The sequence below is a fragment of the Denticeps clupeoides genome, chromosome 1, assembly GCF_900700375.1.
Source record: "Denticeps clupeoides chromosome 1, fDenClu1.1, whole genome shotgun sequence".
NCBI classification, from domain to species: Eukaryota; Metazoa; Chordata; class Actinopteri; order Clupeiformes; family Denticipitidae; genus Denticeps; species Denticeps clupeoides.
The window spans coordinates 15,312,064-15,337,005 of record NC_041707.1 but is presented as its reverse complement, the minus strand read 5'-3'; the positions used below and the strand labels follow the sequence as shown (position 1 = coordinate 15,337,005).

The following is a 24,942-nucleotide window of genomic DNA, read 5'->3' as shown; positions in this document are numbered from 1 at the left end:
TTAGGCTGGAAAACACCTCTGGTGTGAATCGGGTATTTGTTCATTCATATATATATATTGTGTATAGTGGTTTTTTTTAATAATAACCAACTATGTAACTACAGCATCCGTTTTAATGCCAAGATTGCCCGTCCTTACCAGCGACTCCAAAAGAACCGCGTCAAGACGTGGAGTGCAGCGCCACCTGCTGGCACTGAGAGGAAAGCTCAGGCTTGGTAAAGCAGCACAAGCCACCGACTGCACCGACAAATGCTAAATTAACATATATATATATATATATATATATATAATTAATTTTCGCTTAATTACCAGCACGAATATGTGAGTAGAAGCCGCTGACGAGACAAGTGTTTAACCGTCTAACTTAGCGGCGCTATGCTAACTCCACACAACTTGCTAATCATACTAGTCAACATTTACATTTACATTTACAGCATTTACCAGACTTACAATCAGTAGTTACAGGGACAGTCCCCCTGGAGCAACTCAGGGTTAAGTGTCTTGCTCAGGGACACAATGGGATTTGACCACAGTGGGATTTGAACCCGGGTCTTCTGGTTCATAGGCGAGTGTGTTACCCACTAGGCTACTACCACCCTGTCAACATTTGTGAATCATTAAACACGAAATATTGCAGGCCAGTTTCCCAGGCATGAACGCATATACGGCGTCTGTGACGCATAGTAAGTGACGAGTAGTAAGCAGAAAGCAAGGATAGGAAGGATGATCGTGACACGTTGACCTGCATAACAATATTAGGAAAGGGAAATTTTGAACTGCTAAATTATTATTATTATTATTTTTTAAGTAGGATTAAATATTCCCGTTTCTGTTTTAGTGGAAACATATAAACCATGTAAAACAATCAACATCTCATGCAACAAAATCACGATGGATATGTAGACCAAGTGCACCATTTAGACAGTGTTCTAAAGTTCAAGTTCGATATTAATGAACAATAAAATTAACGAAAGGACACCTTCACCACAGTTACAGACACAGTGTTGGTAGCAGTAACCTTTTTAATCTTTATTTAGCGTGACAATAAATCTGTATTCATAATACAACGTATTAAATCTGTAAAGCCCTTTTTTTATTTCAATTAACACCTTAAATATATTAAAACCACAAAAACACTCGCACAAAAAAACCTTACATGACCACACTCACAAATTTCTCTGGACTTTTTTTTCTTCTTTTCTTTTCTCCGTCGTAAAAACACTTGTAAAACTCTTTATGCTGACATCCACACAAACCACACAGACATTGAACACATAAAAACACTGAAATCATTCTAACAATTAATCCGCTCATTTCAGGAAACCAGAACAAATGTAAAGGAGATTGCAACATGGTTTGGTTATTCTATGGCTTAGCATTTACAGTATTTACACTACAAAAGTCCTTCAACTGTAAGTAGGCCTGCACACCCTACCATTTCAGGTTCAAAGAGTTAAATGCAAAATGTTAGTCTAGCCCAGCTAGATGTTTTTTTTTCTCTCTGCTATTTTTACCATGATCAATGCATAAATATCCGATATGTTGCTGATGCTGCCCAGTGTGAGGTGTTGCAAGTGCTGCGGCTGGGGTGCAAGTATAGGCCCGAAGCCAGTGTGAATACTGCCCCCTTGTGGCTGAGTAACATTGGAGTCAACATTGGAGTGGATGGGAATCACAACCAACCATGGCGGTCATGTACAAAAACGGTTGGCTGAAATATGTGGTACGATCCCTCCTGCATGAAAGTCAGCGTAACTGATGTTGCATACATGACAAGAATCCAGCAGTGCAAAATAGCAGCAGTGATCCACTGATAACTGATATTTCTGAAATTCCCTCCTGAAAATCCATGCTAAGCAAGTGGGGAATGTGTTTATGACTGCTGTTAGAAGGCATGTCTCTCTCCAGAGCACGAGAGCTCAACATCTTATGATTTACCCGAAAAACACTTGACGGTCACAGTGATGGAGTCAGGGGGGAGAGAGGGGGCAGAGAGAGATGAAAAAGGAAGCTATGAAAATAGAGCTTCAGAAAATGTGCCATGCAGATTCCCAGCGATATAAATGAAAAGATGGAGAATCCACACAGAAACAGTTGAACTGGCCTGATCTGGTTCATGATCTCATCCCTCTCCTGTTTTTGAAGGAACCAGTCAGTACAGATGCTACAAAGTCAGCAAATAAGCAACTTGTTTTAAATCAAATAAGTGAGCTGGTTTTTCTTCCCCACCCTCCACAGTTTCTGCCGATTTCACTAAGACGCACCAAAAGATGCCACCCATCAGTGACCACTTCAAAACTGGTTCACCACAGTACTGAGGAAATAAGTCAGGGCAGCAGCGGGTGCAACGTTCTTTCATGTGGATCATGCATGTTCTTACAGGCATGAACAAGACAGATCAAAAGTTGTGCAACACAGACAGGAACATAATGAGGAAGTGGGAGGGGAAAATATATATATACACATACACACACACACCTCACCAAAACTGACAGTCGCAAGGCAACGATGAACAAATGTAAGACTGCAGGAGCCTGACCTTGAACTAAATGATAAAACATGCAGAAAAAGACAAAAAAAAAAAAAAAAGTATTAAAAAAAGTCCCGTTTAATGGCATCACAAATTAGAAGGTAGTAGATGCTTTCAAACTTGAAAAAAAGTGTGTAGCTGTAACCAGTTCATGTTGCCCATAAAAACACTCAGGTTCTGAGTGTGCTGCACCAGAGGGAATTTCAAGAGCTCTTCCACAATATCCCTGCAGGGTCAACAAGGGACCCCGTCTCTGATTGGCCCCTACTATGTTGTGTCTCCCAGGTTTGTGTGTGTGCCTGTGCCAGCATTTCGCTGAAATAAGTGCACAAATCAGTGACCTGGAAGAAAAACATACATTTGAAAAAATGAACTGAACTAAACTTGCATAGGATGCATCATCTTGGCCTAGCATGTGGAAAACAAAATGTGTGTGGAATTCTGTTTGTTTGTGTGAAAGTTGTACTGCCTTTTCCTGCCCAACTCTGAAGCGGACAACTGTGCATCAGAGCAAATAAAGAGATATTTTGGCAGTTGCTAAAACACATGTGCACACACTGTCACAAACCACAAAATCCACTGAAAACCACTGAGACACAGGAGAGAAGAAAAAAAAACAACAACTCACATCCACAATCACATGATCTTCATCTGCGAGTTACACAAATGCTGCCATTGCACAAATCCTCACGAGACACCGGCCAGGCCACAGGGCTGTACTTCTGAGAACAATCTCAGGGCTGTCCAATAGGAGGACAGGTAAATTCTAAAACAAAGAAACTTTTTTTTTTTTGTCTTTAACTGATACATTGGCTGGTTTGTTTATGTAAAGAACTGCTCTCATTGGCTCAGTGCACTGGTGGGGGAAAACCTAATTTTTCATGTTCAAAGCACAAACGCTTGTATGATGTGGCTTCAGTAATAGCTAATAAAGCAAAATCTCCACCCACCTAGTGTTAAAGTCCCTTCCCCAATGCCATGTCTGTTATATATAAAAAAAAACATTAAAAAAAAAGAGAGGACAATTCCCACATAATCCTGTTGCCTGTTTTCTTTTTTCCCCTCCAAGGGCCAAAGCATTAGCTACTTTATTTATTTATTTATTTTTAAATGTGCTTATAAAAACCATCTATCATAAATAGCAGGGTCCAATCTATCTCTCTTCGTGATGTATTTTATATTTACACACACACAAAAGTAAAATTTAAATATGCTTAGTCAATTTGGTAAAATAATTTAACATAAATGCTTCCATCATATAAAAACTATATAAATAAATACTATGGTTTGGTTCCTTTCATTCTCATATAGAAAATATATATGTAGTGGCCAGTGCAGCTCCTCTCTTCTTCTTGAACTCTATCCAAACATGTTGCCTCTGGGACTGCGTGCGCACACACTTACACTCATGTGGTCGTTGTATACACACACACACACACACGGTCACTGCTGACTGTGGTCCTATTGCTAATGGTGATAATGGTGTGTGTGACTGCATCGTTTTTTTTCCGTTTTGGTTTCTTGCATGTTTTATGTTGTGTGTGCGCGTTTTTTTTTTTTTTTTTTTTTTTGCAGTTAGGCATGCGTGTGTCCATGCATGATGGCCAAACAGCGGCCGTCCAGGCTAAAGGGATGGACACTAGAGTCTGTCTGGCGGACGTCTAGAAACTCTCATTCTGAGAACTGGAAGGCGGTGGCAGCAGGGACGACAGACTCAGACCCCTCTTCCTCCTCTTCCTCTTCAGGCCCCAAAGCCAAAGGTGTTCTGACCAAGGGCGGGGCAGCTCCCGTTTCCCCGCCAACTGGTGGGGTCTTGTCGTGTGACTGGGAGGAGGAGCATGACGATTGCGTGCTGTCACTGGAACTACTTCGCGTGCTGGTGCTCGTCTTTTTCATCTTCCTCCTCTTTGCCAGCGGGGCCTTATCTACCGTCTGCAGCCGGAAACCCTCACGTTTACACTTCTTAAAGGCCTAAAAGAGCAGAAACCACACCTTTCAACACTCTGTCCACGCAATCCAATGCACCAGCATTACATTACAGAGATACAGCAACTAGCCCTGCAGTCGTCATGGTGGGCTGAGTCGCAGAAACGGACCACTGATGAACGGGATTCCATTGCCGAGAGTTTTCCTTCCTAAACAACTAGTTGCTTTTCAAATCACCTATTCCAGTGTACTGGAATAACCCCTGCCAGGAAGCGTTCACTCCAGCCTGACCTTAATTGGCCTCAGGTCTTTCTTAATAGCCTAATAATGAAGATGATTGGTTGTAAGCTGTGTGGCTTTGCCTGGAGGTGCCACTCCAGGAGCAGGATTGAGAAACACTGTCCGAACACTAAGAAACACTAGGCATCTAATGACACCAACGCAGAGAAAATTAACTAATTGTTTCACATTGGGGTGCTTAGCAACCTCTGTTACCCGTTCAGCTATGTGGTTGTAATTAGTTAGCGAAAATTCTAATAAGGAAGCCATTAAAATGGAGATATAATCATGATTGCTAAAGGTCCAAACACTCCCCACAATTATGAAGTGCCTCTGGAACAATCCCTTCATCGCATCCTCCTTTTTCTGCTCTCTGTATTCACCCCCCAATTCTCACATTGAAGGTGGCTTTGACGCAGGTGTGGACGGTGGCTGTAGAAGAGCCCAGGATGTCTGGCGTCATGAGTGGATTGGAAGAGAGCTGGCTGTCGGCCTGGAGCCAGGCGTTGTGGCGCAGACCGCTCATTTTGATGCGTTTGTTTGGGTCCACCGTCAGGAGCTCTGAGCATCAACAAATACACACACATACACAACTTAGCAAACCTAGTTTTTGTAAATAATGACGACAACAATCAGAAGAAAAACCCTGACCAACCTTGGATCAGGTCCTTAGCCTGCTGGGATACATTTCTCCAGGCTTCTCCTTCGAAAGAGAAGTCCCCCTTCTTTATTTTCTTCATGATCTCCTCTGCACTGGTGTGGGTCATGCTCTTCTCCTGACACTGGAAAGGCACCTGACCCGAGAGCATGGTGTACTGAAGCACACCAAGTTGGGGAGAGAGAAAACATGGAGCCTTCATGTTGGGGTGACAAAAAATTATATAAAAATGTGTGTAAATGTATTATTTAAAAGAAGCAGTTCCATCCAAACCAAGGAAGTACACATTTATGCATTGATTTTTCATACAGATGGAACTTGGTTTTGGCCACAGCAAGTTTATATGACCTGAATGTGATAAATGCAGACATCTCTTATCCCTTCCTCCTTCCTCTTCCTCTACTCTGTACTTCCTCTTTAATCCTCGGTGCCTGCAGCCGCGTTAACCCGTTTCCTGACCCATCTCTCGTTCGGCAGAACCCCGCGCTCCTGCTTGCTGACCCGTCTCGCTGCCTGAGAGCAGAGATTCAGTGCTGCAGCGCCGCAGACGAGATGCCGTTCGACAGAGAAGAGGCTCAGAGGCCTGGAGCAGGGCAGGCAGGGCTCGGGGCTTGACGAAGTGAGTGCGGCGGGGACAACAGGAGAACAAATGAAGTGAGTTCCGCTCTTTCATATCTGGGTCTTCCCCTCTGTACAGAACGCTACACACTGTAGGTAAATAGTTCCTTCCACGACTGAACACGGTCACTACGCCTACGCAACTCAACACCTTAACACAGTGTCACCTCAGTTTTTTATGCATGACTACCACAGTACTGATGCTCCACTATGTCATTTGACTGGCCCAGCTGTCCAAATATGTAAGATAAGTGACATTATGCCCCCTTCAGCTTGTAATTATTTGGATTTTCCCCATTAAAATCACACACCAAAACCAGGACAAGATAAGCTGGTGGTAAATCCGTACCATGCTGGAGCACTGAACTGGACAGCTTTACATTTCGTGCCTGCTGTTGTACGGGTCACTTGTTTTGCAAATGTTATCCTTTGTGATGCCGCTGTATGACCACTTCCAGGTCAAAGCCCAAAGGGGATTGTGGGGCATGCACAGAACTGAACATATACATGCAGGGGAGCAGCTCAACTATGGAATGAAATTGAAATTCTTAGACTAACTCACCCAAAGTAAAATGTCTTTTTTTTTTTGTGTCGTGTAAATGTACTGACTGTGCGATCACACCACACTGCTCCATGGATACACGTAAAACCACTCAACACCAGTGAAAACGTGGTCGCCAACGCTTACCAGGATGACCCCTAAGCTCCAGAGGTCACATGACTCATCATAGCCATCGTAGGTGAGGATCTCAGGTGCGGCATACTGCAATGTGAAGCACGGCGTTTTTAGCAGCTGGTTGTCGGGTGGTTTGAGTCGAGCGAAGCCGAAGTCGATCACCTTGATCTCAGAGTTCTCGCCCTCGTCAGTGAACAGCAGATTCTGCAAGGTTGACGTCTGCATCAAACTCAAAGCTGACCGAGAACATATATATATTTTTTTTTTTAAAGCGGTGCAGGAATGTTCCATCTAAGCCAGAGGCGATCCCTGCATGAAGATGGGTTACGAGCTCATCGCCTCAATCCTGAATCAGTCCGTACATTTTACTAATAAAAAGTTACCCAACTAAACTATTTTATTTACAGTCTGATATGGTCGATTGACAGCAGTAGTTAAAACGGAGTCGGCAGTCGAGAGTATAATATAAGAAGTGTATGCGTGCCAGCGATTGCGTCGGTGGTAATGTATGTGTGTGCACGTCCACAAATGTGAAATGAATGTGCATGCAGCATACCTCGGGTTTGAGGTCTCGGTGGACCACTCCCACATCGTGCATGTGGCTGACGGCCGACACCAGGCGCCGCATTATGCGGCTCGCCTCCGTCTCGCTGAAGTGCCGCTTTCGCCGAATCCTCTCCAACAGCTCACCCCCCCGCAACAGTTCCAGCACAAGATATGTGTGGAGCTACACACATCCGCCAACATACGGCACACAGCCAATACATGCATACACACACACAAAAAAAAAAACCCCACAAAAACACACACATATTTTATGCATAAATTTGCTTAATTCACTTATGTTCAAGTACAGTATTCTTCACCAGGCCAATTTGCAGAAATAAAATGCAAACATAATGAGCCTGAACAATGAACAGTCACTTAAATTGTGCTGAATCCATGAAGTAAACACCCCACACACCACTGCACCTGCAGCGGTAAGTAGGTGGGTCTGCCTCCCACTGCCTGGTGTGCCAGCCTACATTTCCATTTCAGAGCGAGTGCATGAAGATTCATCCCAGTTTTACAGAGCTGGTGAGAACACTTATCTCTACCTGGTCATGGTAGATTTCGTGTAGCTTCACAATGTTGGGATGGCCATCACACAGCTTGAGAGCAGCAATCTCCTTCTGTGTCTGAGCCTCCATTCTTCAGAGGGGGGAAAAATATAATAATAAGTTTAGTTTAAAGCATTTTTTTTGCTTGTTAGCTGAGGTCTATACATTTATAAGCTGATCACCAAATTGATATGGAGTAGGTCCCCTTTCTGCTTTCAAATCACTTCTGACCCATCAATAAAGGGACTTCACTAGTCCTCTGGGGGTGTGCTGTAAAAATATGACTTAATATTGCTTTTGCTGGTGGACAGGGGTTAGCATGGGCACCCTGATCATACACAATGAACTGATTTTAATTTCTGATACCATTCTTTCAGAACCAGCAAAAAAATTCTGCACACCAGAAACATCCTACAAGAGATGGTTTTGGAGATGACCAAGTTGTCACCGTTTAAAGATTTGTTCCAATCGTCACACTTCTATTTTTTTCCTGCTTCCAATTAATCAAATGAGGTGAGGTGAGCAGCCACACACTTTTAACACACAACTTGTTGGCCCCTGATATACAGCAATTGAGATCCTACAGCCATAGATTAGTAGCCATTTAAAGAACACTACAAAATGAAATTATATTGAAAATAATTTGCTATTAACCAAATGATAGAAAAATACGACAAGGGAAAGGACATCTATCCTCCACTTCACCTCCTCAGCATCCAAACACTTTTACCAATCACCAAAATGAATTTACAAGCATCAAATTATACCAAAGGATAGGTACTATAGGCCGGAAGTTCATGTTTGCTGGCTGCTGACAGAAATTGAGCTTCAGCCCACCAAGATTTACAGCTCTAATGTAAAGTACACTGCTGCTTTATGTCTAAGGCTGCGCCTCTCAGATGTAGAGTCAGATCACTGGACAAAGCTGATATTTATATATTTTTTCTTTTTGCAGCCAAGTTGGTACGCCAGACATCCGGCGTGGTTGATGACAATATTTGCACAATTTTCCGGTGGACTGACATGTATCCAAAGCCTCTGTTCTGTTTCAGCTCTACTGAATGCACTGCACTGTTGTGGGAAAGCATTCCACCACATTATATTGTACTGATTTTTACATGTACCTCTTGCTGACTATCTTCACTGCGTACATCTGGCCACTCTTCTTGTGCGTGCACTGGCGGCAGATGGAGAAGCTGCCCTCCCCCAGGGCGTTCTCCTTCAGGTCCAGTTCGTAGTTCATGTAGAAGGGTGAGTCCTGTGCAGAATGGATTAGGTTAGGAAGGATGCATACTTTCCACACTTTTCCTGTTCTTTACTGATGAAAACGTCCAGACGCTCTACCACTGATGACTGGTGGCATAGATAAAACTCACCTTCATCATGGCACTACGAGCTACAGCGGCAGATCCAGGCCTCTCCTGAGATCCACACAGTTGGACTGGGTCATCCATTACCGCGTTCCGCTTGAACAGAATGGAGGGAGCCATAAAAGAGTAGCCCTACATAAAAAAAACAAAATAAAAAAAAAACACTTGTGTGAAGAGTCTATGAAGACTGGAAGTGTGTGGGGATGGTACGTTCACTGGAACCTTGACTGTTTGGTTATGGTTATGAGTCCATTTCCTTACCCACTGAGCAGGTTCTCCTAGACCTTGCCCTGGAGGGGGGGGGTTATCTACGCTGAGGTTACCAAAATTATATTGCAAACATGAGCATCCAGTCCACAGTACTGCTAGGAGGATGGCTGGAGGACACAGATGCGGACGTGGGGTGAGAGGAGGCAGCGGGTCTTGGGTACGGAGTGGCTATATTACAGAATGTTTTTCTGCCATTTCAAAACAATCTTCTTTGGTTTTCCTGCTTGGAGAATCATACATTTTTAAACAACTAGTCTGCATTATTTTAAGAACCACTGAGCCCGCAGCCTTGTGCAAAATAGTTCTATTATTTTGTAGGTTCCTGTGTGCTCTTATACTCCAGGAGCCCTTATGTAGGACAACCTCTTCTGACAAACATGTCTACATTTAGTCATTCAGAATGACCTCCACACAACCTTACTGTGGCAGTCTGCCTGTAGCAGTTTAGGTTTTCCTAATGTTAACCTCAACATTTTTATTGCACACTTCCATCCTGTCTTCTGAGTATTTCTGTAGCTATAGACTCTGAGGAATCATTTAAATGGTTGTACAATCAAAATAATTTCAGTTTAGAGCATTTTAGTGTAGAGCATTGTTGAAATAAAATTGTAAAAAAACGTTCACTGACAATCTTTAAGCTCCTAAAATATAGCTAACAGTAAAATGCGAATCTTCCAGATGATTAAAACTAATTAGCCAGGAATTAATGCTGGACTGGATTCAATAACATATTTCTCACTGGACAAAGTTCCTACTTCCCTGACTCATTTTCCTTTCTCTTTCACATACACACACCCACACAAAACACACACACACACACACACACACACACACACACACACACACCTACAGCTGTGCCAAACAATAGTGAAATGGAAGCATGGATGGACGGAAGGATGGAAGCAGGAGATGAAAAGATGAAAACGCTGTTAATTGCAAGGCTTCAATATTTGATTGCCGAGCATTCTGAGATTGCATCTTGGCACCGCATTCAACCTAATTTTGTTTTGTGAGGAGGAGCACGGACACGAGCGAAGACGAGGGGGGAGAGAGAGGGAGGAAGACACGGAGCGATAGGGGTTGAAAGTTGTGATGGCAGACGCCGTAATCGCCGACACAAACGCGGGGGCCTCGCAAAATTACCAGGGACGAAAATTCCAGCGCAAGTGTTTTCAGGCATCATTTAGGGGAAAAATGGGGTGAGATGAAGCTGGTAATCAAAGACGCCTTTTTTTCGGTGAATGATGGAGGCAGACACACTTGCTCTCTCAGACTCCAACCCCTCATTCTGACACCGAGGCCCATTCACCTAACGCTATTGATCTGCCAGACTGGAGTATCCAGCAGCCAATCACGCACCGACGTCCCATTCATCGCCACAGACATCAGCTGGCGCCTGAGCTATAGGCCACATTAGCGCTGAAAGCCGTTTCCAAAATAAGTCGTTCACATCTGATCCCGCCCCCACAAACCGAATCCACGGCAAACGTCTGAATAATTACATGCCTGCGCTAACTCCTCTACTGTTCCCCTGAATGGCGAGGAGATGAGACGACTGCCAACACGGCCCCTGACGAGAGTCATCGAGCATCACTGGAGCTTCTGCTTCCACCACACCAGGGCTATTCAGATCTGGCCAGCAGGTCCAAATACGGCTGCGGGGGACTATTCATGCGGGGGGTTAATCAAATAATCAGAGCTGCTGATTGGCAGAGGGTATTGACACCTGACTCGCAGGTAAAGGGAGGGAGGGAAACTCATGGTTCATTCTGCCAAAATAGTCTTTTGAACAGGCTAAAGCCAAGGTGCAAATTATAGGGCACCTTATATGGAAGCTTCCAGGAAAACCTGACTCCCCGGTCTAGAACGAAAAACAGAGCTTTAAAAAACGGTCCAAAATAAAATAAATAGATATTTTTACAGGAACCAGTATTTTTATTTGCTCCTGCCTGTTCATGACTAGTACTTTTCTCCTGTTTATTTTTAATAAAATGTACACCTTTTGACATAAAAAGATGGAAATAAAAGTCTGGCAACATTAAGCCAAAACATCCATTGATTTATTGTGTTTTTAACATCACTTCTTAGCTCATGTCTGATTTCTGATATGCAGGAAATTAAGGTAAAAAAACAAAACACATACTTGCGCATGTCACCAGATAATGTGTGCGAGTGATTAAATTAACTACAGTTTTAAAACACTATGACGATGTGGAATAATGTGCCTCTAATGAAGCCCATAAGAGGCAACTAGAGATGCAGGACATGAGCTATCAAGATTATGAGGGACAAATCACACCCAAATAACAGCCAAAGTATTCTTCTCTTTGAACATAAATATCTCTGGTTGTGCTTTTTAATTATTTTTATTTTAATTATTCTTGTTTTATTATATTTTATTTTCCCCATTGTTCTATTTTATTTACTTTTATAACTTTAATATATGCACAGTCAAAACAGAGTGGTTCAAGATATATTTCACTGCGGGTTGTACTGCTATAACTATGCAAATGACAAAAAATACAATAATTTATGTAAATTTGCTAAAGGATCTTCGGATCTAGTGCCACTCATTGTGGCCATTTGTTGTGGAAGCTCCTTGGAGAAGAGCGTAGAGCTATTTACATTTACAGCATTTATCAGACGCTCTTATCCAGAGAGACTTACAATCAGTAGTTACAGGGACGGTCCCCCTAGAGACACTCAGGGTTAAGTGTCTTGCTCAGGGACACAATGCTAGTAAGTGGGGTTTGAACCTCGGTCTTCTGTTCTTCACATGCTAGGCTGCAACCACCCTGTTATGAATCCTGAGGGACGGGCAGCATGCTCACCTGAAAAATGCGGTCACAGTTCTGGGGTAGGGCAGCAGGAGAGTAGGTGGGGTCCATCTCTGTGAACTCCTCCGCAAAGTTGCTGACGTCCAGCTCATCCCGGATAACTGGTTTAAAGGGCGCTGGGACCTTCTTGGCAGCCAGATCCTCCCAGTTGATTTTCTGAGCGTAAACCGAACGTAATAAATAAAGAGCGGCAGACGTTTTCTGAAGTCCAGCTGTCTGGAGAGAGTGTAAGGGTGTGAGCACCTGATAGAAAGGGTGGCTCTTCACATTCATGGCTCCCGTGGGACCAGAACCAAGCCTCTTCTTTGGATCTTTGACCAGAAGTCGCTGGATGATGTCTTTGGCCAGGGGACTCATGTCCTTGGGAAAAGGAGGGTCCTTCTTGAGTATTCTCCTAAAATAAGGATTGCAAAGGAACATAAAACAAAACATCCATTAAATTAATTCCCTAAATATATCTCTGATCTCTTTTTATCATGCAGAATCAATGAACTGCAAAACCCAGAATAACTTTTTGTTCTCTCAGTTTATTTGTTGTACCAAATCTCAACAACAACACTACATAGAACTCCAGCACTTTCACTTTCACCTTCAATCACTCCGGACTCTTTTGCACAAATCACTCTGTGCTTTTTACTTTACTGCTCTTTTTTTATGGCTCTTTTCTCTTTTCTTTAAACATTGTCTTTAACTCATTTGCACACCTTCACCCTACCAGTTACACATATTTGATGTTAAAGACGTAAAAGTAATATTTGGTTATGTTTGCAATATTTGCATATTGGTTCATTGTATACTTGCAACATTTGCAATACTGTGGTCTGTAGTAGTCGCAAAAAGCATTTCACTGCACATCATACTGTGTATGACTATGTATGTGACAAATAAAATTTGAATTTAAAGCTCCCCTATTATTTATTTAATTTTGCTTTTATATAGATGTTATTTGTCCCCTAATAATATATCTGAACTCTCTTTCAAAAATTCAGCTGTGGTGCAGAATTACAGCAATTTCTTTTCCACCAGGATGCGCAGTTTTGGTATCTGTAGCTTTAAATGCAAATAGGGGGAGAGAGGCGGGTCGAGGAGAGGAGTGGCCAATAGAAGTGTTTAGGAAGTAGTTTCTGCATTTTCTCAGAAAAAAAAAAAAATCTAATTAAAACCCACTGGTTCGTTAAGAGTCTAGCGTGTGCTAATTTTCTCATCCAAATCACGGAGCAACTGCAATGCTTTGCACATTTGGAAGGGTAACCGTTCCCCTTACGATGACATATGGGGAGAAATTCCAGATCCGACCGTCTGAGCTGCCGCTCTGTGAATGGTGAAACAGAATGGCCAAAGCACTTTTTAGACCTCTCGACATTTCTGGCCACTGCAGGACCATAGACAGGCTGGGGGGAACTCGTATTAATGTTAAATAAGTGAAATTTTCATAATAGGGGACGTTTAAAAACCACACAGGAGCACGATGGTGTCAACTTAGAAAGGTGAGGTGAGAGGTGTGACTGCAGGTGTGGCAGGCACGCTGTTTACTTGGCGATTTCCATGTGCGAGTTCTCACTGCCATCCACTGTGAAGGGAGACCCGCCCGTCAGCAGCTCGTACATGAGCACACCGAGGCTCCACCAGTCCACAGCCTGAACACAAACACACACATACACCTTTACCTTGTGCACACACTCATTAACTCTCGCACACAGCACAGGGTAAACAGTGTAATTCTGCAGCGGTGAACCGATGACTGCGGCCTCCGCTGTATTATTAGTACGCCGGTGAAGTAACAGCAGCACAATCGGTCTTCTTTCTGTGATTACAGTAATTACCGAATTCAGCGGCTAGACACAGACACCAAACGAACGATTGAGCCTGGTGTCCTCGATCCGGGTCTCTTCGGAACATGTATGGATATTCATTAACTTGGTGAAACACAATTTTGAATTTTTTGGGGCTAATAAATAGATGAATAAAAGTATAGATATCTATTCCCAGGCAGAATAAAAGCACACAACATGATTTCAAACTATCAGGTGAACAGGACGACTGAACCCATGCCGATAATGATCTCATTATCTTCTCTATCTATTAATCTCACTGTTGTGAGGAAATTTCCAATGTGCTTAAAAAAATGGAGGATATCTTTATTTCTGTCTCAGCACGCTTCCATATCAGAGAGCTTCTGGGGTCACATGACTCATTGTTCACCCAACAGATCAGAAAGAGCGACACTCTTCCAGCAGGTGGTGCTACCTTGTCGTGACCAGACACCCCTCCTTCCACAATCTCTGGGGCCATGTACTCTATGGTGCCGCAGATGGAATAGGCTCTCTCCACCTGTGATCAAACACACACACACATTTTAATTCAAAGAACAGCAGACACAATCACTCTCTTATATCTAAACAATGATCATTGTCTGGATCATCAGCCTGTTAACCGCTGTGTGTGAAGACAACGGAAGGCAAGTGAGAGCTTTAATAGGTCAAAGGACACACACACACACAAAAGAACACATATACACAAATACACGTATAGAAGTGATTATCTCTCTCTCTCCCTCCAGCACACACAAATACACACTGATACAGAGAGAAGTGGACAAGGAGTAGAAATAAACATAACATAGAATAATGAAACATCCAAATACTTACTTCATCAAACTCTTTACTGAGGCCAAAGTCTGTGAGAACAATGTGGCCACTTGAGTCCAGAAGAATGTTCTCCAACTTGAGGTCCCGGTAGACAATTCCCAGCTGGAAAAAAACGATGGGGGTCAGAATGTGGGGGCAGTGGTGGCCTTGTGGGTAAAGTAGCTCCCTGGATGCCTTTCATGGCTGAGCACTTCTCATTTCAAAGCTCAAATTCAACTTTAAGGTGATGGGTTAAAAGCAGAGGACACATTTCATTGTGTGCACAGTGTCCTGTGCATCACAAGGATACTCTCTTCACTTTCACTGCATCTCTTTACAGTCTTGCCACAAATAAACCCATAAGCATTCATATAATAGCACAGCACAAAAAAGCACCATTACATAACATATTATTAATAATCAAGATATCTTATGGTGCAGTGATTATACTTAAGAACAGAGAAAATGATTCACTTCATAAGGCTGACACACACACACACACACACACACACACACACACACAGCAACAGCAGACAAGCTGTGCCTGTTTCATTTCCACTCCGCCTGCAGGTCTCCACATTAAGACCCATTAATTGGTTCAGGAAATAAGCAGCCAGAATCTGTTTACAGGCCAATCAGGGCAGTGCTACAACATCCACTTCAGCTGCAGCACTCTGCATCCTTACAGCGTCTCATCTGGTTCATAAAACAGGTCACCGCTCGGCTCAGCAGCACCAGCCTTCAGTCCAGTAGCAGAGAATCAAAGGGCTGAACAGAAGCCATTTTCTTATATGAAAGAATTCTGTGGTTGTGCTTATTAATCTGCCTTATTCCGATCAGATATCGTTATCGCAACACAGACATACATCCTGCGTACATACTGCCACAGACAGGCAACCTTATTCTGCTTCGTATAATTCATACAGACGGGTTAGGTTACTGACCTAACCTGGTTAGGTTACTGACTGGCAAGGCTAATGCACACAAGATGTGGGTAAACACTTTTAAACAAAGAAAGGAAGGACCAGTTAATTGTCATTCATTAATATTAACCCTGGCGATTGCCAGTGGCCACTGTTTCTCTGTAGTGTTGCATTCATTTGTGCCCTGGCCAAGAGCTGTATATGAACGACAGTTACTCTTTCAAAGATGATCCAATGCTAGTACAGTACACTGCTGGATGAAACGTGCAGGGTGGTAGTAGCCATGTGGGTAACACACTCGCCTATGAACCAGAAGACCCAGGTTCAAATCCCACTTACTACCATTGTGTCCCTGAGCAAGACACTTAACCCTGAGTTACTCCAGGGGGGACTGTCCCTGTAACTACTGATTGTAAGTCGCTCTGGATAAGGGTGTCTGATAAATGCTGTAAATGTAAATGTAATGTGCTCCACCCAGTGTTAGTCAATTAAAAACATTTTAATTTAAAATCCAGTGAGGTTATTCTACCTGATGTAGGTGCTCCAGTGCCAGGGCGATCTCACCACTGTACAGAGCCACAACCTGCTCTTTAAAACGCACACGCTGGACGAGGTGCGTGAAGAGCTCGCCTCCGTTTACATAATCTGCAACAGAGACCATCTGGTGTGAGCAAAACACACACACACACACACACACACACACACACTAGCATACACACCTGTAGTTGACTGATGTTCAATAAATAACATTAAAACCAAGACAAAGAATTAGAAACGATTTTTAAAATAGCTTATTATCCAAACTGTATAGTGCTTCTGAATAAATATTTCCTCAAACACATCTTAAAAAGTGGTGATGTTCAACACCTAGACAAAACGTGTAGCACAATTTTCATTTATTTAATAATAACATCTGAATAATTTATTAACAGCAGTTTGTTAGGGGCAGGTTTACTATTCAAGAATTCTTCTTAGGCTGTTCTATATTAAACATTTCTGTGAATAAAAAAATAAAAAAAGATCATTTGGGCACAATTTTTCGTCCGCTTAGCACTAGGAGTAGTCAAAAACACGATCTTCGATGATGTTTTTATAAAGACGGGTTTTTGGAAGATGGGAGGAGGCCACTGCTTCGTCAATCGGGATGATTTACACCATCGCCTGCCACACTTTCAAGGGAAATTTCTTACTGCTGCAAGTCAGGAGTATAATGAGGTCATATGACTATTGGGGTGCGGGAAAGTAGGGTGCTAGTAGCTTATGATCCAGAAGGCCACAAAGTCATAGGTCCAATCCTTACTTGTCCCTGCAAATGATGAAGTCACTCTAGAACAGGGCGTATCCTGCTACATACCCAAAATGAGGTGCAGCTTGGTCTCTGTCTGGAAGGCGTAGTGGAGCGTGACGAGGAAAGGCGACTGGCGGATGTGTTCCAGCACCTGCCGCTCGGTGCGGGTGTGTTCCGCCGTCTTCGCTTTCTGCACGATGGAGGCCTTCTTCAGCACCTTCATGGCGTACAGCTTCCCCGAGTCGTGGCCACTGACCTTCCGCACCAGGAACACCTTTCCATAGGCTGACAAGGGAGAAAGGGACGTGGTCGCTTTCCATGTCTGGTTTGTGCGCGTGTTTGTATGAAATGGATGTTGCTCACCTCCTGTTCCTAGAACTTTCAGCAGCTCGAAGTTCTCAATTCCGACTCTCTCCACGTGACCAGTGAGATTGGCTGAGAGGACACACACACACACACACACACACACTTTACTTACTGTACTTGGCAGACGCTTTTATCCAAAGCGACTTACAAGGAGAAGACACCAGCAATTCTCGTTCCGTTTCCACACACACACACACACACAAAGCACAAGCCTGTCAAGCTGAACTGGCAGAAAGGAGAACAATTTAATTTAATGTCACTAAGCCACCAAAGAAGGATGAATTTAACTTTTGTTTTATGCTGTACTACAACGTTCATCATATTCAACCTTGACGGATTCGCAGAACCTGACTTCTGCAAATCACCTCACTCCACTTCCTCTTGTTTATTTGTTTCCTTCCTTTATTTAAGGCTGTAATAGAGAGTACAACCACGGTTCACTCCAGGCAGACATGAATGAGTTACTAGTGGGTTTCTTTGCTTGTGAAGAATGATGACTCTGTGTGTGTGTGTGTGTGTGTGTGTGTGTGTCCATGCAAGCATTCAAAAGGTAACTGGAGCAGAGACAGAGCAAGAGAGAAAGAGAGAGAGATAGTAGTAGGTTGTTTTGTGTGTACGTGTGTGTGTGTCCTTGTGCAGTCACTGGAGTGAACACACTCCTGCTGTCAAACATTCCGGAAGTAGAGAAAGTGACAAATGCCTGCAGCTCTTCACCACAGAAAAATCCATTTATCTGGAGGATCACTTCTGCTCTAACATCATAACACAGAAAAAAGGAACACACACACGTTGTAAATGTAACTCTACCCTAAATTACCTCTCAGCAGTCTTCTATCAGTCTTCTATGTATCATGTTCTATGTCCTGTCTACGTGGGAGAGGTTTTCAAGTAAGAATTTCATATGACAATAAACCTCAACCTCAATTAAAACCAAACATTGTCTCATTTAGGTTTAAAATCAAATCTAAAAATTTTTTTCATATACAATCTCACACACACACACACACACACGCAGTAAAGTTGGTGTATTAAGTTTCGAAGGAAAGAGTCCTGCTGCACCACCACTGTCTCCCGCCACAGAGGCTCATGGGAAATGGAGCAGTTATTAATAGCTGTGGTGGCAGGGGGGCTCGGCAGATCATCAGTCTGCCCCACCGGGCGGCAGCTTCTCCGCAGCGCCGCACCTGCTGTCTACCTAAATGGCAGGAGACCCCGCACCTTTTCACGTCCCACTTCACCACTATCTATCCCTTCCACGCGTAAGATCAGAATTAGTATCGAAACGCCTCACTACGCAATTCTTTGTACAATGTTACTACTATTGCTCTAGAATGCAGAGGTTGGTTCTGAGGTCCACACCTTTGGAACCCTGGGGAACCAGTCTGCAGGTTCCACCCCGTCCGCACAACTGAGCTTTGGTTAATTTATGGTGTCACTTAAGACTGGGAGGGTAAAAAAATGTGAACATTTACAACGTCTGCATTCGCAAAAGTCCCTAAATCTCTCATTCTGGAGGCCCCACACACACCCGCACCCCTAACCAGGTCACCCTCCTGCGCTCTGATTTCAGGTTGCACCAGTCCCAGCTCAAAGGCGTCTGGAGAAAGAGGAGGAGGTGACGAGGACGAGAGAAGAATGAACGAACTGCAAGCCTCAACATGGTCTTATGTCCATTTTGGCGGGGGAGGCGGCACTCAGCCATGCGAAGCAACAAAAAAAATGAACAAAAACCTCCATCAGCAACATTCCAGGGAAGTTTGGGCCTGTCCCGTCCATTCACTGCACGACTACAGAGTCTGCAGGGACCTCCTCTGGACATGTCCTGTGTGAGGCCGTTCAGGGACACCGACCCTTCACCGCTGCCTAATTACAACCGGATGAGCGTCTCACTGGCAGATTCCACTCGGCCCCCGTCCAGAATCCGGTTCTGGAAACCACATAATCTCAATCCAATTAGCCGTATCCAGCACACATCACCACCTCACCACACACCTGTAGGGGAAGGCAGATGAAAGCAGATCTAAAGATGCAGGTACTCTGCTTTTCACTACATTAATACAACAGTGGCTCGGCCAATCGTGGTCTTCGAAGTGAAGTGACTGTGTCATTGTGATACACAGCAGCGCAGCACAGCACACACACAACAAAATGTGTCCTCTGCTTTTAACCATCACCCTTGGTGAGCAGTGGGCAGCCATGACAGGCGCCCGGGGAGCAGTGTGCTTTGCTCAGTGGCACCTCAGTGGCATCGAACCAGCAACCTTCCGATTACGGGGCCACTTCCTTATCCGCTAGTGCCTAGTGTTCTAGGTTTTACGGACCATAATGAGGGTGCTAGCGGCTTACTGGATATAACACACTCGTCACGGTCCCTGAGCAAGACACTTATAACCCTGAGGGGGGACTGTCCCTGTTACCGCTGCTTGGACAAGGGTGTCTGATAAATGCCGTAAGCGTATACCTATAGTTCTTCTGCACGCACGCCCATGACGCTGCAGGGATCCGGGCTCAACGTGAACTCAAACATTACATTAATGGAACATGGTTGGAGCCTAGTGGGTTAAACACTCGAAGACCAGAAGACCCAGGTTCAAATCCCACTTACTACCATTGTGTCCCTGGGCAAGACACTTAACCCCCAAGATGCTCCAGGGGGGGACTGTCCCTGTAACTACTGATTGTAAGTCGCTCTGGTAAATGCTGTGAATGTAGAAGCATCACTCGACCCGGTGACATGTTGGCTGTCACGGCACTGCATTGGACCGATACAGCAGTCAGATTTGGCCACCTCACCCCCGCATTCGAAACCAACGTGTAAAGAAGAAGAAAAAAAAAAAAAAGTCAGCCTCCTCCCGGACGGGTTCGGGGAGGGTCCGGAGTTTTCCCCCTCCGAGCCGAGGACAACTCGAGCCCGAGTCACGTGACCCCGCTGTTAGTAGACGAGTTCGAGTCCCGACGCCGCGGGTGACGCCGCACTCACCGTTCTTCAACTCGTGTTTCACAGTGAAGAGGTCACCTTCTGCAGATGATCCTGCCATTGAGGAAGACGCTGTCGCGTTCGCAGCGCTTACTGGCTCCGTGCGGGCGGGATAAAAAGCGCTAGAAATGCGGCGCGCTGCACGCTGGGATGGGGGCGGCGGAGGCTCGTCTGGTGCGGTCTATCGCCTTGTGCAAAGGACGTCCCCGGGTCAAAAAACAAAAGAATCGCGCGAAATAATTGCATATTAGAAACCTAGGCACTACTACTACTACACGACCTTACAACCAAGCCCTCGTCCAGCCACTATTGGAGTTGCTAGGCGAATCCCTCGGCTGCTATTGGATGCCGCTGCTGTCAGTCATGTGGCGCTCCGCCTCCGAGACTAAAGCGACCCGTGCCAGGGCTCAAATGCGATTGGTTCAAAAAATGAACCTGAGGGGTTCCCGCCCTACGACGCCAATTTAGCCACGCTCATTTCATAATGAAGTCTCGGCGACCTCTGCAGAAGTAACAGGTCGCTAAAAAAAAAAAAAGGATATAGTGTGAATTGCACGTCAGCATATATTTCCAGTCTCTTGTGCATTCAAGGGGTTTACGTATGTTGTTCAATGTGAATGCACAATGTTTCTCACAGAAATTCGATGATTTGATGGTAACAAGAATATAAAGCCCGATCGCTTTCGCAGTCTGGTCTGTCTGTGCTGTTATGAGAAGAGGCAGCGTAAACTCTGTACGTCCCACAACAGGTTGTCGGCCGGTGTACAGCATGTCGCTCTGGGTCTTCATTACGTGATAAAATGTAATGCACAGGTTCAAAACTAAGTGCTGCCCATTCAAAACCTTCGCGCATGTTATGAACGAAATTTAACCACGTTTACTCGTCCCTTTATGTTTTGTTTTAAAAACGAAATGAAGCGCAGGCTCAATAACATTTATATTATATACGTTTATATTTGCGCCATGTGCGCCTACAGTAAGACGAATAAATGGCTCGTTTTAACACAGGGGACAAAGCGCCAATTTGTGAACATTGCGGTACGACGCTGCCCCCTGTCGGCGGGTACGAGGCATTACACATTTCACAACGACAGGATAAACGCTGCACGCTGAATTACAGTTATGCATTATTGTATTCGCTTAGCGTTATGTACTTTGTTTAATAATGCTCTACTATATTAAAATATCTCTCTAAAACCGTCTCAAAGGGGTCAAAAGGAGCTTTGAACTGCTACAACAAAACTGCAAAAAAGGGGGGTGTTCGTAGCCTAGTGGGTAACACATTCGCCTATAATTCAGAAGACCACAAAGACCCAGGTTCAAACCCCGCTTTCTATCATTGTGTCCCTTAGTAAGACACTTAACTTGTCTCCAGAGGGACTGTACCTGTCATTACTGGTTGTAAGTCGCTCTGGATGAATGCTGTAAATGTGAAGAACGGGTTCGAGAAATACGGTTAAACCTTAATGCAAGTTATTACTTATTATTAACGACAATACTACATTAAAACCACCGACGTAATTTATCGTTCGGATTTTAATTGCACGAAACGATCAACACCTATGCGGAACATTGCGGTGCGTCTGCATTCATTCCACCGTTCCTCGTATTTCAATCCGCCCAAATGAACCACGTGGCGGCGGAATAAAGTCCATCTTGGTCCAGTCGGCATCTTCATCTCCAGATGGCGAGGAAGCCCTACGACCTCCTCTTCAAACTCCTCCTCGTCGGGAACTCGGGGGTCGGCAAGACGTCGCTGCTGTTCCGTTTCACCGAGGACGTTTTCACCACGACCTTCATTTCCACCATCGGTAAAAAAAAATAAATACAAAAAAAAAACACATTACTTCATTACTTCATAACCCGAATCCGGGTTATGAGACATGTCTGTGTGTAAAGTAAATCTGCATTGTAATTTCACGCATTGTAGGGATTGACTTCAAGATTAAAACCATTGAGCTGCATGGAAAGAAGATCAAACTTCAGATTTGGTCAGTGGGCTCAGTTTGGCTTCTGATATGGGACTTCCTGCTGTGCTCTGAGTGGCAGTCTTTATGAGGGCTTAATGGATAACCCCGGCTCTGCATGTGCCCTGGTTGTGCATTCTCCATTATGGCTTGGTGGCTTCTGTCCACAGGGACACTGCAGGGCAGGAGCGCTTCCACACCATCACCACGTCCTACTACAGGGGAGCCGTGGGAATCCTCCTGGTCTACGACATCACGAATGGCGACAGCTTCAACAGCATCAGCATGTGGCTGCGAAACATTGATCAGGCGAGTCTGTTCTGCGGTACTTCACTCAGATACGAAGCTGCTCCTGTGGAAGAAATGGCTGGCCAATGACACATGGACCAGCCTAAACATTAAACCCACTGACAGATGAAGTAAATGACACTGAATATCTGATATGTGGTTGTACATTTCCATTTACAGTATTTATCAGGCGCCCTTATCCAAAGTGACTTACAATCAGTAGTTACAGGGACAGTCCCCCCCTGGAGACACTTAGGGTTAAGTGTCTTGCTCAGGGACACAGTGGTAGTTTTTGGGATTTGAACCTGGGTCTTCTGGTTCATAGGCGAGTGTGTTACCCACTAAGCTACCACCCCTAGTACTGGTTTTACTGTTAAAGGCAAAAACATTTAAGCATCTGAATGACTTTAAAAAGGACCAGGGACAATGCATTGACAAACAGTGGGTCTGTCTGTGGTTAGTACCTATCAAAAATGGAAATCAAAGGAAAAAAACTGTGCATAACGATGATGCTCCTGAACACAGGAACAAACATCACAGTGATGCTCCCACCGCAACATTTGAGAACATGACAAACGGTTCAAAGGTTTGATTTTGATCTTCAAATTGTGTGCATGTGAAGTGATGTAATGTGTGGGATGTGCTAGAAAAACAAGTTTGATCCATGGAGGCACCATCTCAATACTTCAGGACCTGAAGGTTATTTTCAGGCCAGCTGACAGCTAAGGACCACTTCAGAGGTCTAGTGAAGTCCATGCCTTGACTGGTCACAACTGGTTTGGTGACATGCAAGTGACGCAACAGGTTCTGATCTGTATGTTCACTGAAAAGGTTACTTCAGGTTTTACAAGCTATTGCAATATATTTTTTTGTCTTGTTTCAAAATAAAATTGCATGTCCTCTAGAGACCCTATACTGATTCAGTGTTTAGCTATAGTGAATGCATGTTTTTAATTGACCCTGATTCTAATGTCTTTAGCATGCAGGCAATGACGTGGAGTGGATGTTGCTGGGCAACAAGTGTGACATGGAGTCCAAGCGAATCATACCAACCTCTCAGGGAAAACAGGTCTGTGATGACAACAGCCACTAGTACTGACCACGTTTCAGCATCTCATCCAGAATAGACCTGAATTAAACTGTGTTTGAGGGTTATGACCCAGACCAGTGTTCTTTCACTACAAAAACTCCAGTCCAAATCCAGGCCATAGGTAGTTAGGTTCTGTTTGGTTTCACAGAGGCTTCACACCTGACTCAGGTAGGCCGGAAAACCAGTAGTACCTGGACCTCTCAAGGTCTGGGGTACGGATCATTTTCTGTCACCCCTCAGGTGTGGATCCTCTGAGCCGTCCTGCATTGAAGAAGCAGATATTTGTGGGTAGATTTCAGGCTTACTCCAGGTTTTGTTTCTAGGTTGCTGAACAGCATGGCATTAGGTTTTATGAGACAAGCGCAAGAGCCAACATCAACGTCGAGAAGGCTTTCCTTAACCTAGTAGAGGATATTCTTGATAAGGTAGGGAGCAAATCCATCTGCATCTCTTCACTGTCTCTGGGCTTGTTTGTTTTTTTGTTTCCCATAATTTGCAGTTAAATTTCCAATCTTGCCTCCTGTGGAAATTGTACCGTGCCCAAAGCTATGCTGTCCACCTTACACGAAAAGGTGACAGGGGTGCAAAACAACTCTTAAGTAACATTCATCTGTTATCGTTTGTCCTATGCAGATATTGATGGGAGAGATCAACAGTGAAATAGTGGATGTCAGCATTGAGCCTGATGATGAAAGACAGGAGCGCAAGTGCTGCTGAGGTCTTAACAGGTCTTTTGTAATACCAGTATTTAAAAATAAAAACTTTATTGTAGACTGTTATAATCACGTTTGATCACATGCCATCTATACATAATGATTGTCTCACAGGTCTGATCTACACAGGAAATAAATGAACACAGGACCTCTATTATGAAAACTTTGTGAGATTATTTAACATTAATACGAGTTCCCCTATCCTGTCTATGGTCCTGCCGTGGCTAGAAGTGGCGATATGTATAAAGAGTGCTTTGGCCATTCTGCTTAACCATTCAGAGAGCGGCAGCTCAAGCAGTCAGACCTGGAATTTCTCCCCTTATGTTGTCATAAGGGGAAAGGTTACCTCCCTTTATCCCTCCCGTAAAAAACAACGACAGTCATGGCTTGAAAACATGCAAAGCATTGTAGTAGTTTGGTGACTGGATGTAAAAAAAAA

General features: G+C 44.1%; 2 protein-coding genes across 5 annotated transcripts; one reads left to right on the top strand and one right to left on the bottom strand.

Annotated features, from left to right (window-relative positions):
- Positions 1-1,008: 1,008 nt before the first annotated feature.
- On the bottom strand, positions 1,009-20,762 carry rps6ka5 (ribosomal protein S6 kinase, polypeptide 5). 4 transcript variants are annotated; one of them, XM_028991331.1, is made up of 17 exons: positions 20,449-20,762; positions 17,169-17,537; positions 16,344-16,459; positions 14,913-15,014; positions 14,512-14,595; positions 13,798-13,901; positions 12,508-12,658; positions 12,259-12,420; positions 9,164-9,289; positions 8,912-9,045; positions 7,785-7,878; positions 7,244-7,414; positions 6,850-6,891; positions 6,700-6,774; positions 5,391-5,550; positions 5,133-5,296; positions 1,009-4,501 (listed from the first exon to the last, which is right to left on the bottom strand). In XM_028991331.1, the coding sequence occupies exons 1-17, from the start codon at positions 20,504-20,506 to the stop codon at positions 4,202-4,204; spliced, it is 2,412 nt and encodes an 803-aa protein (XP_028847164.1). In that variant the 5' UTR covers positions 20,507-20,762; the 3' UTR covers positions 1,009-4,201. The 4 variants fall into 4 exon arrangements, with proteins under 4 accessions (XP_028847164.1, XP_028847173.1, XP_028847150.1 ...); XM_028991340.1 differs by having other exon boundaries at positions 6,700-6,891; positions 17,169-17,387; positions 17,466-17,537; positions 20,449-20,761; XM_028991317.1 differs by having other exon boundaries at positions 6,700-6,891; positions 20,449-20,761.
- A 1,043-nt stretch (positions 20,763-21,805) lies between these two features.
- LOC114797755 (ras-related protein Rab-10-like) lies at positions 21,806-24,507 on the top strand. The gene is made up of 6 exons (XM_028992809.1): positions 21,806-22,256; positions 22,376-22,436; positions 22,583-22,721; positions 23,680-23,769; positions 24,114-24,263; positions 24,424-24,507. The coding sequence occupies exons 1-6, from the start codon at positions 22,130-22,132 to the stop codon at positions 24,505-24,507; spliced, it is 651 nt and encodes a 216-aa protein (XP_028848642.1). The 5' UTR covers positions 21,806-22,129.
- The last annotated feature ends 435 nt before the right edge of the window (positions 24,508-24,942 follow it).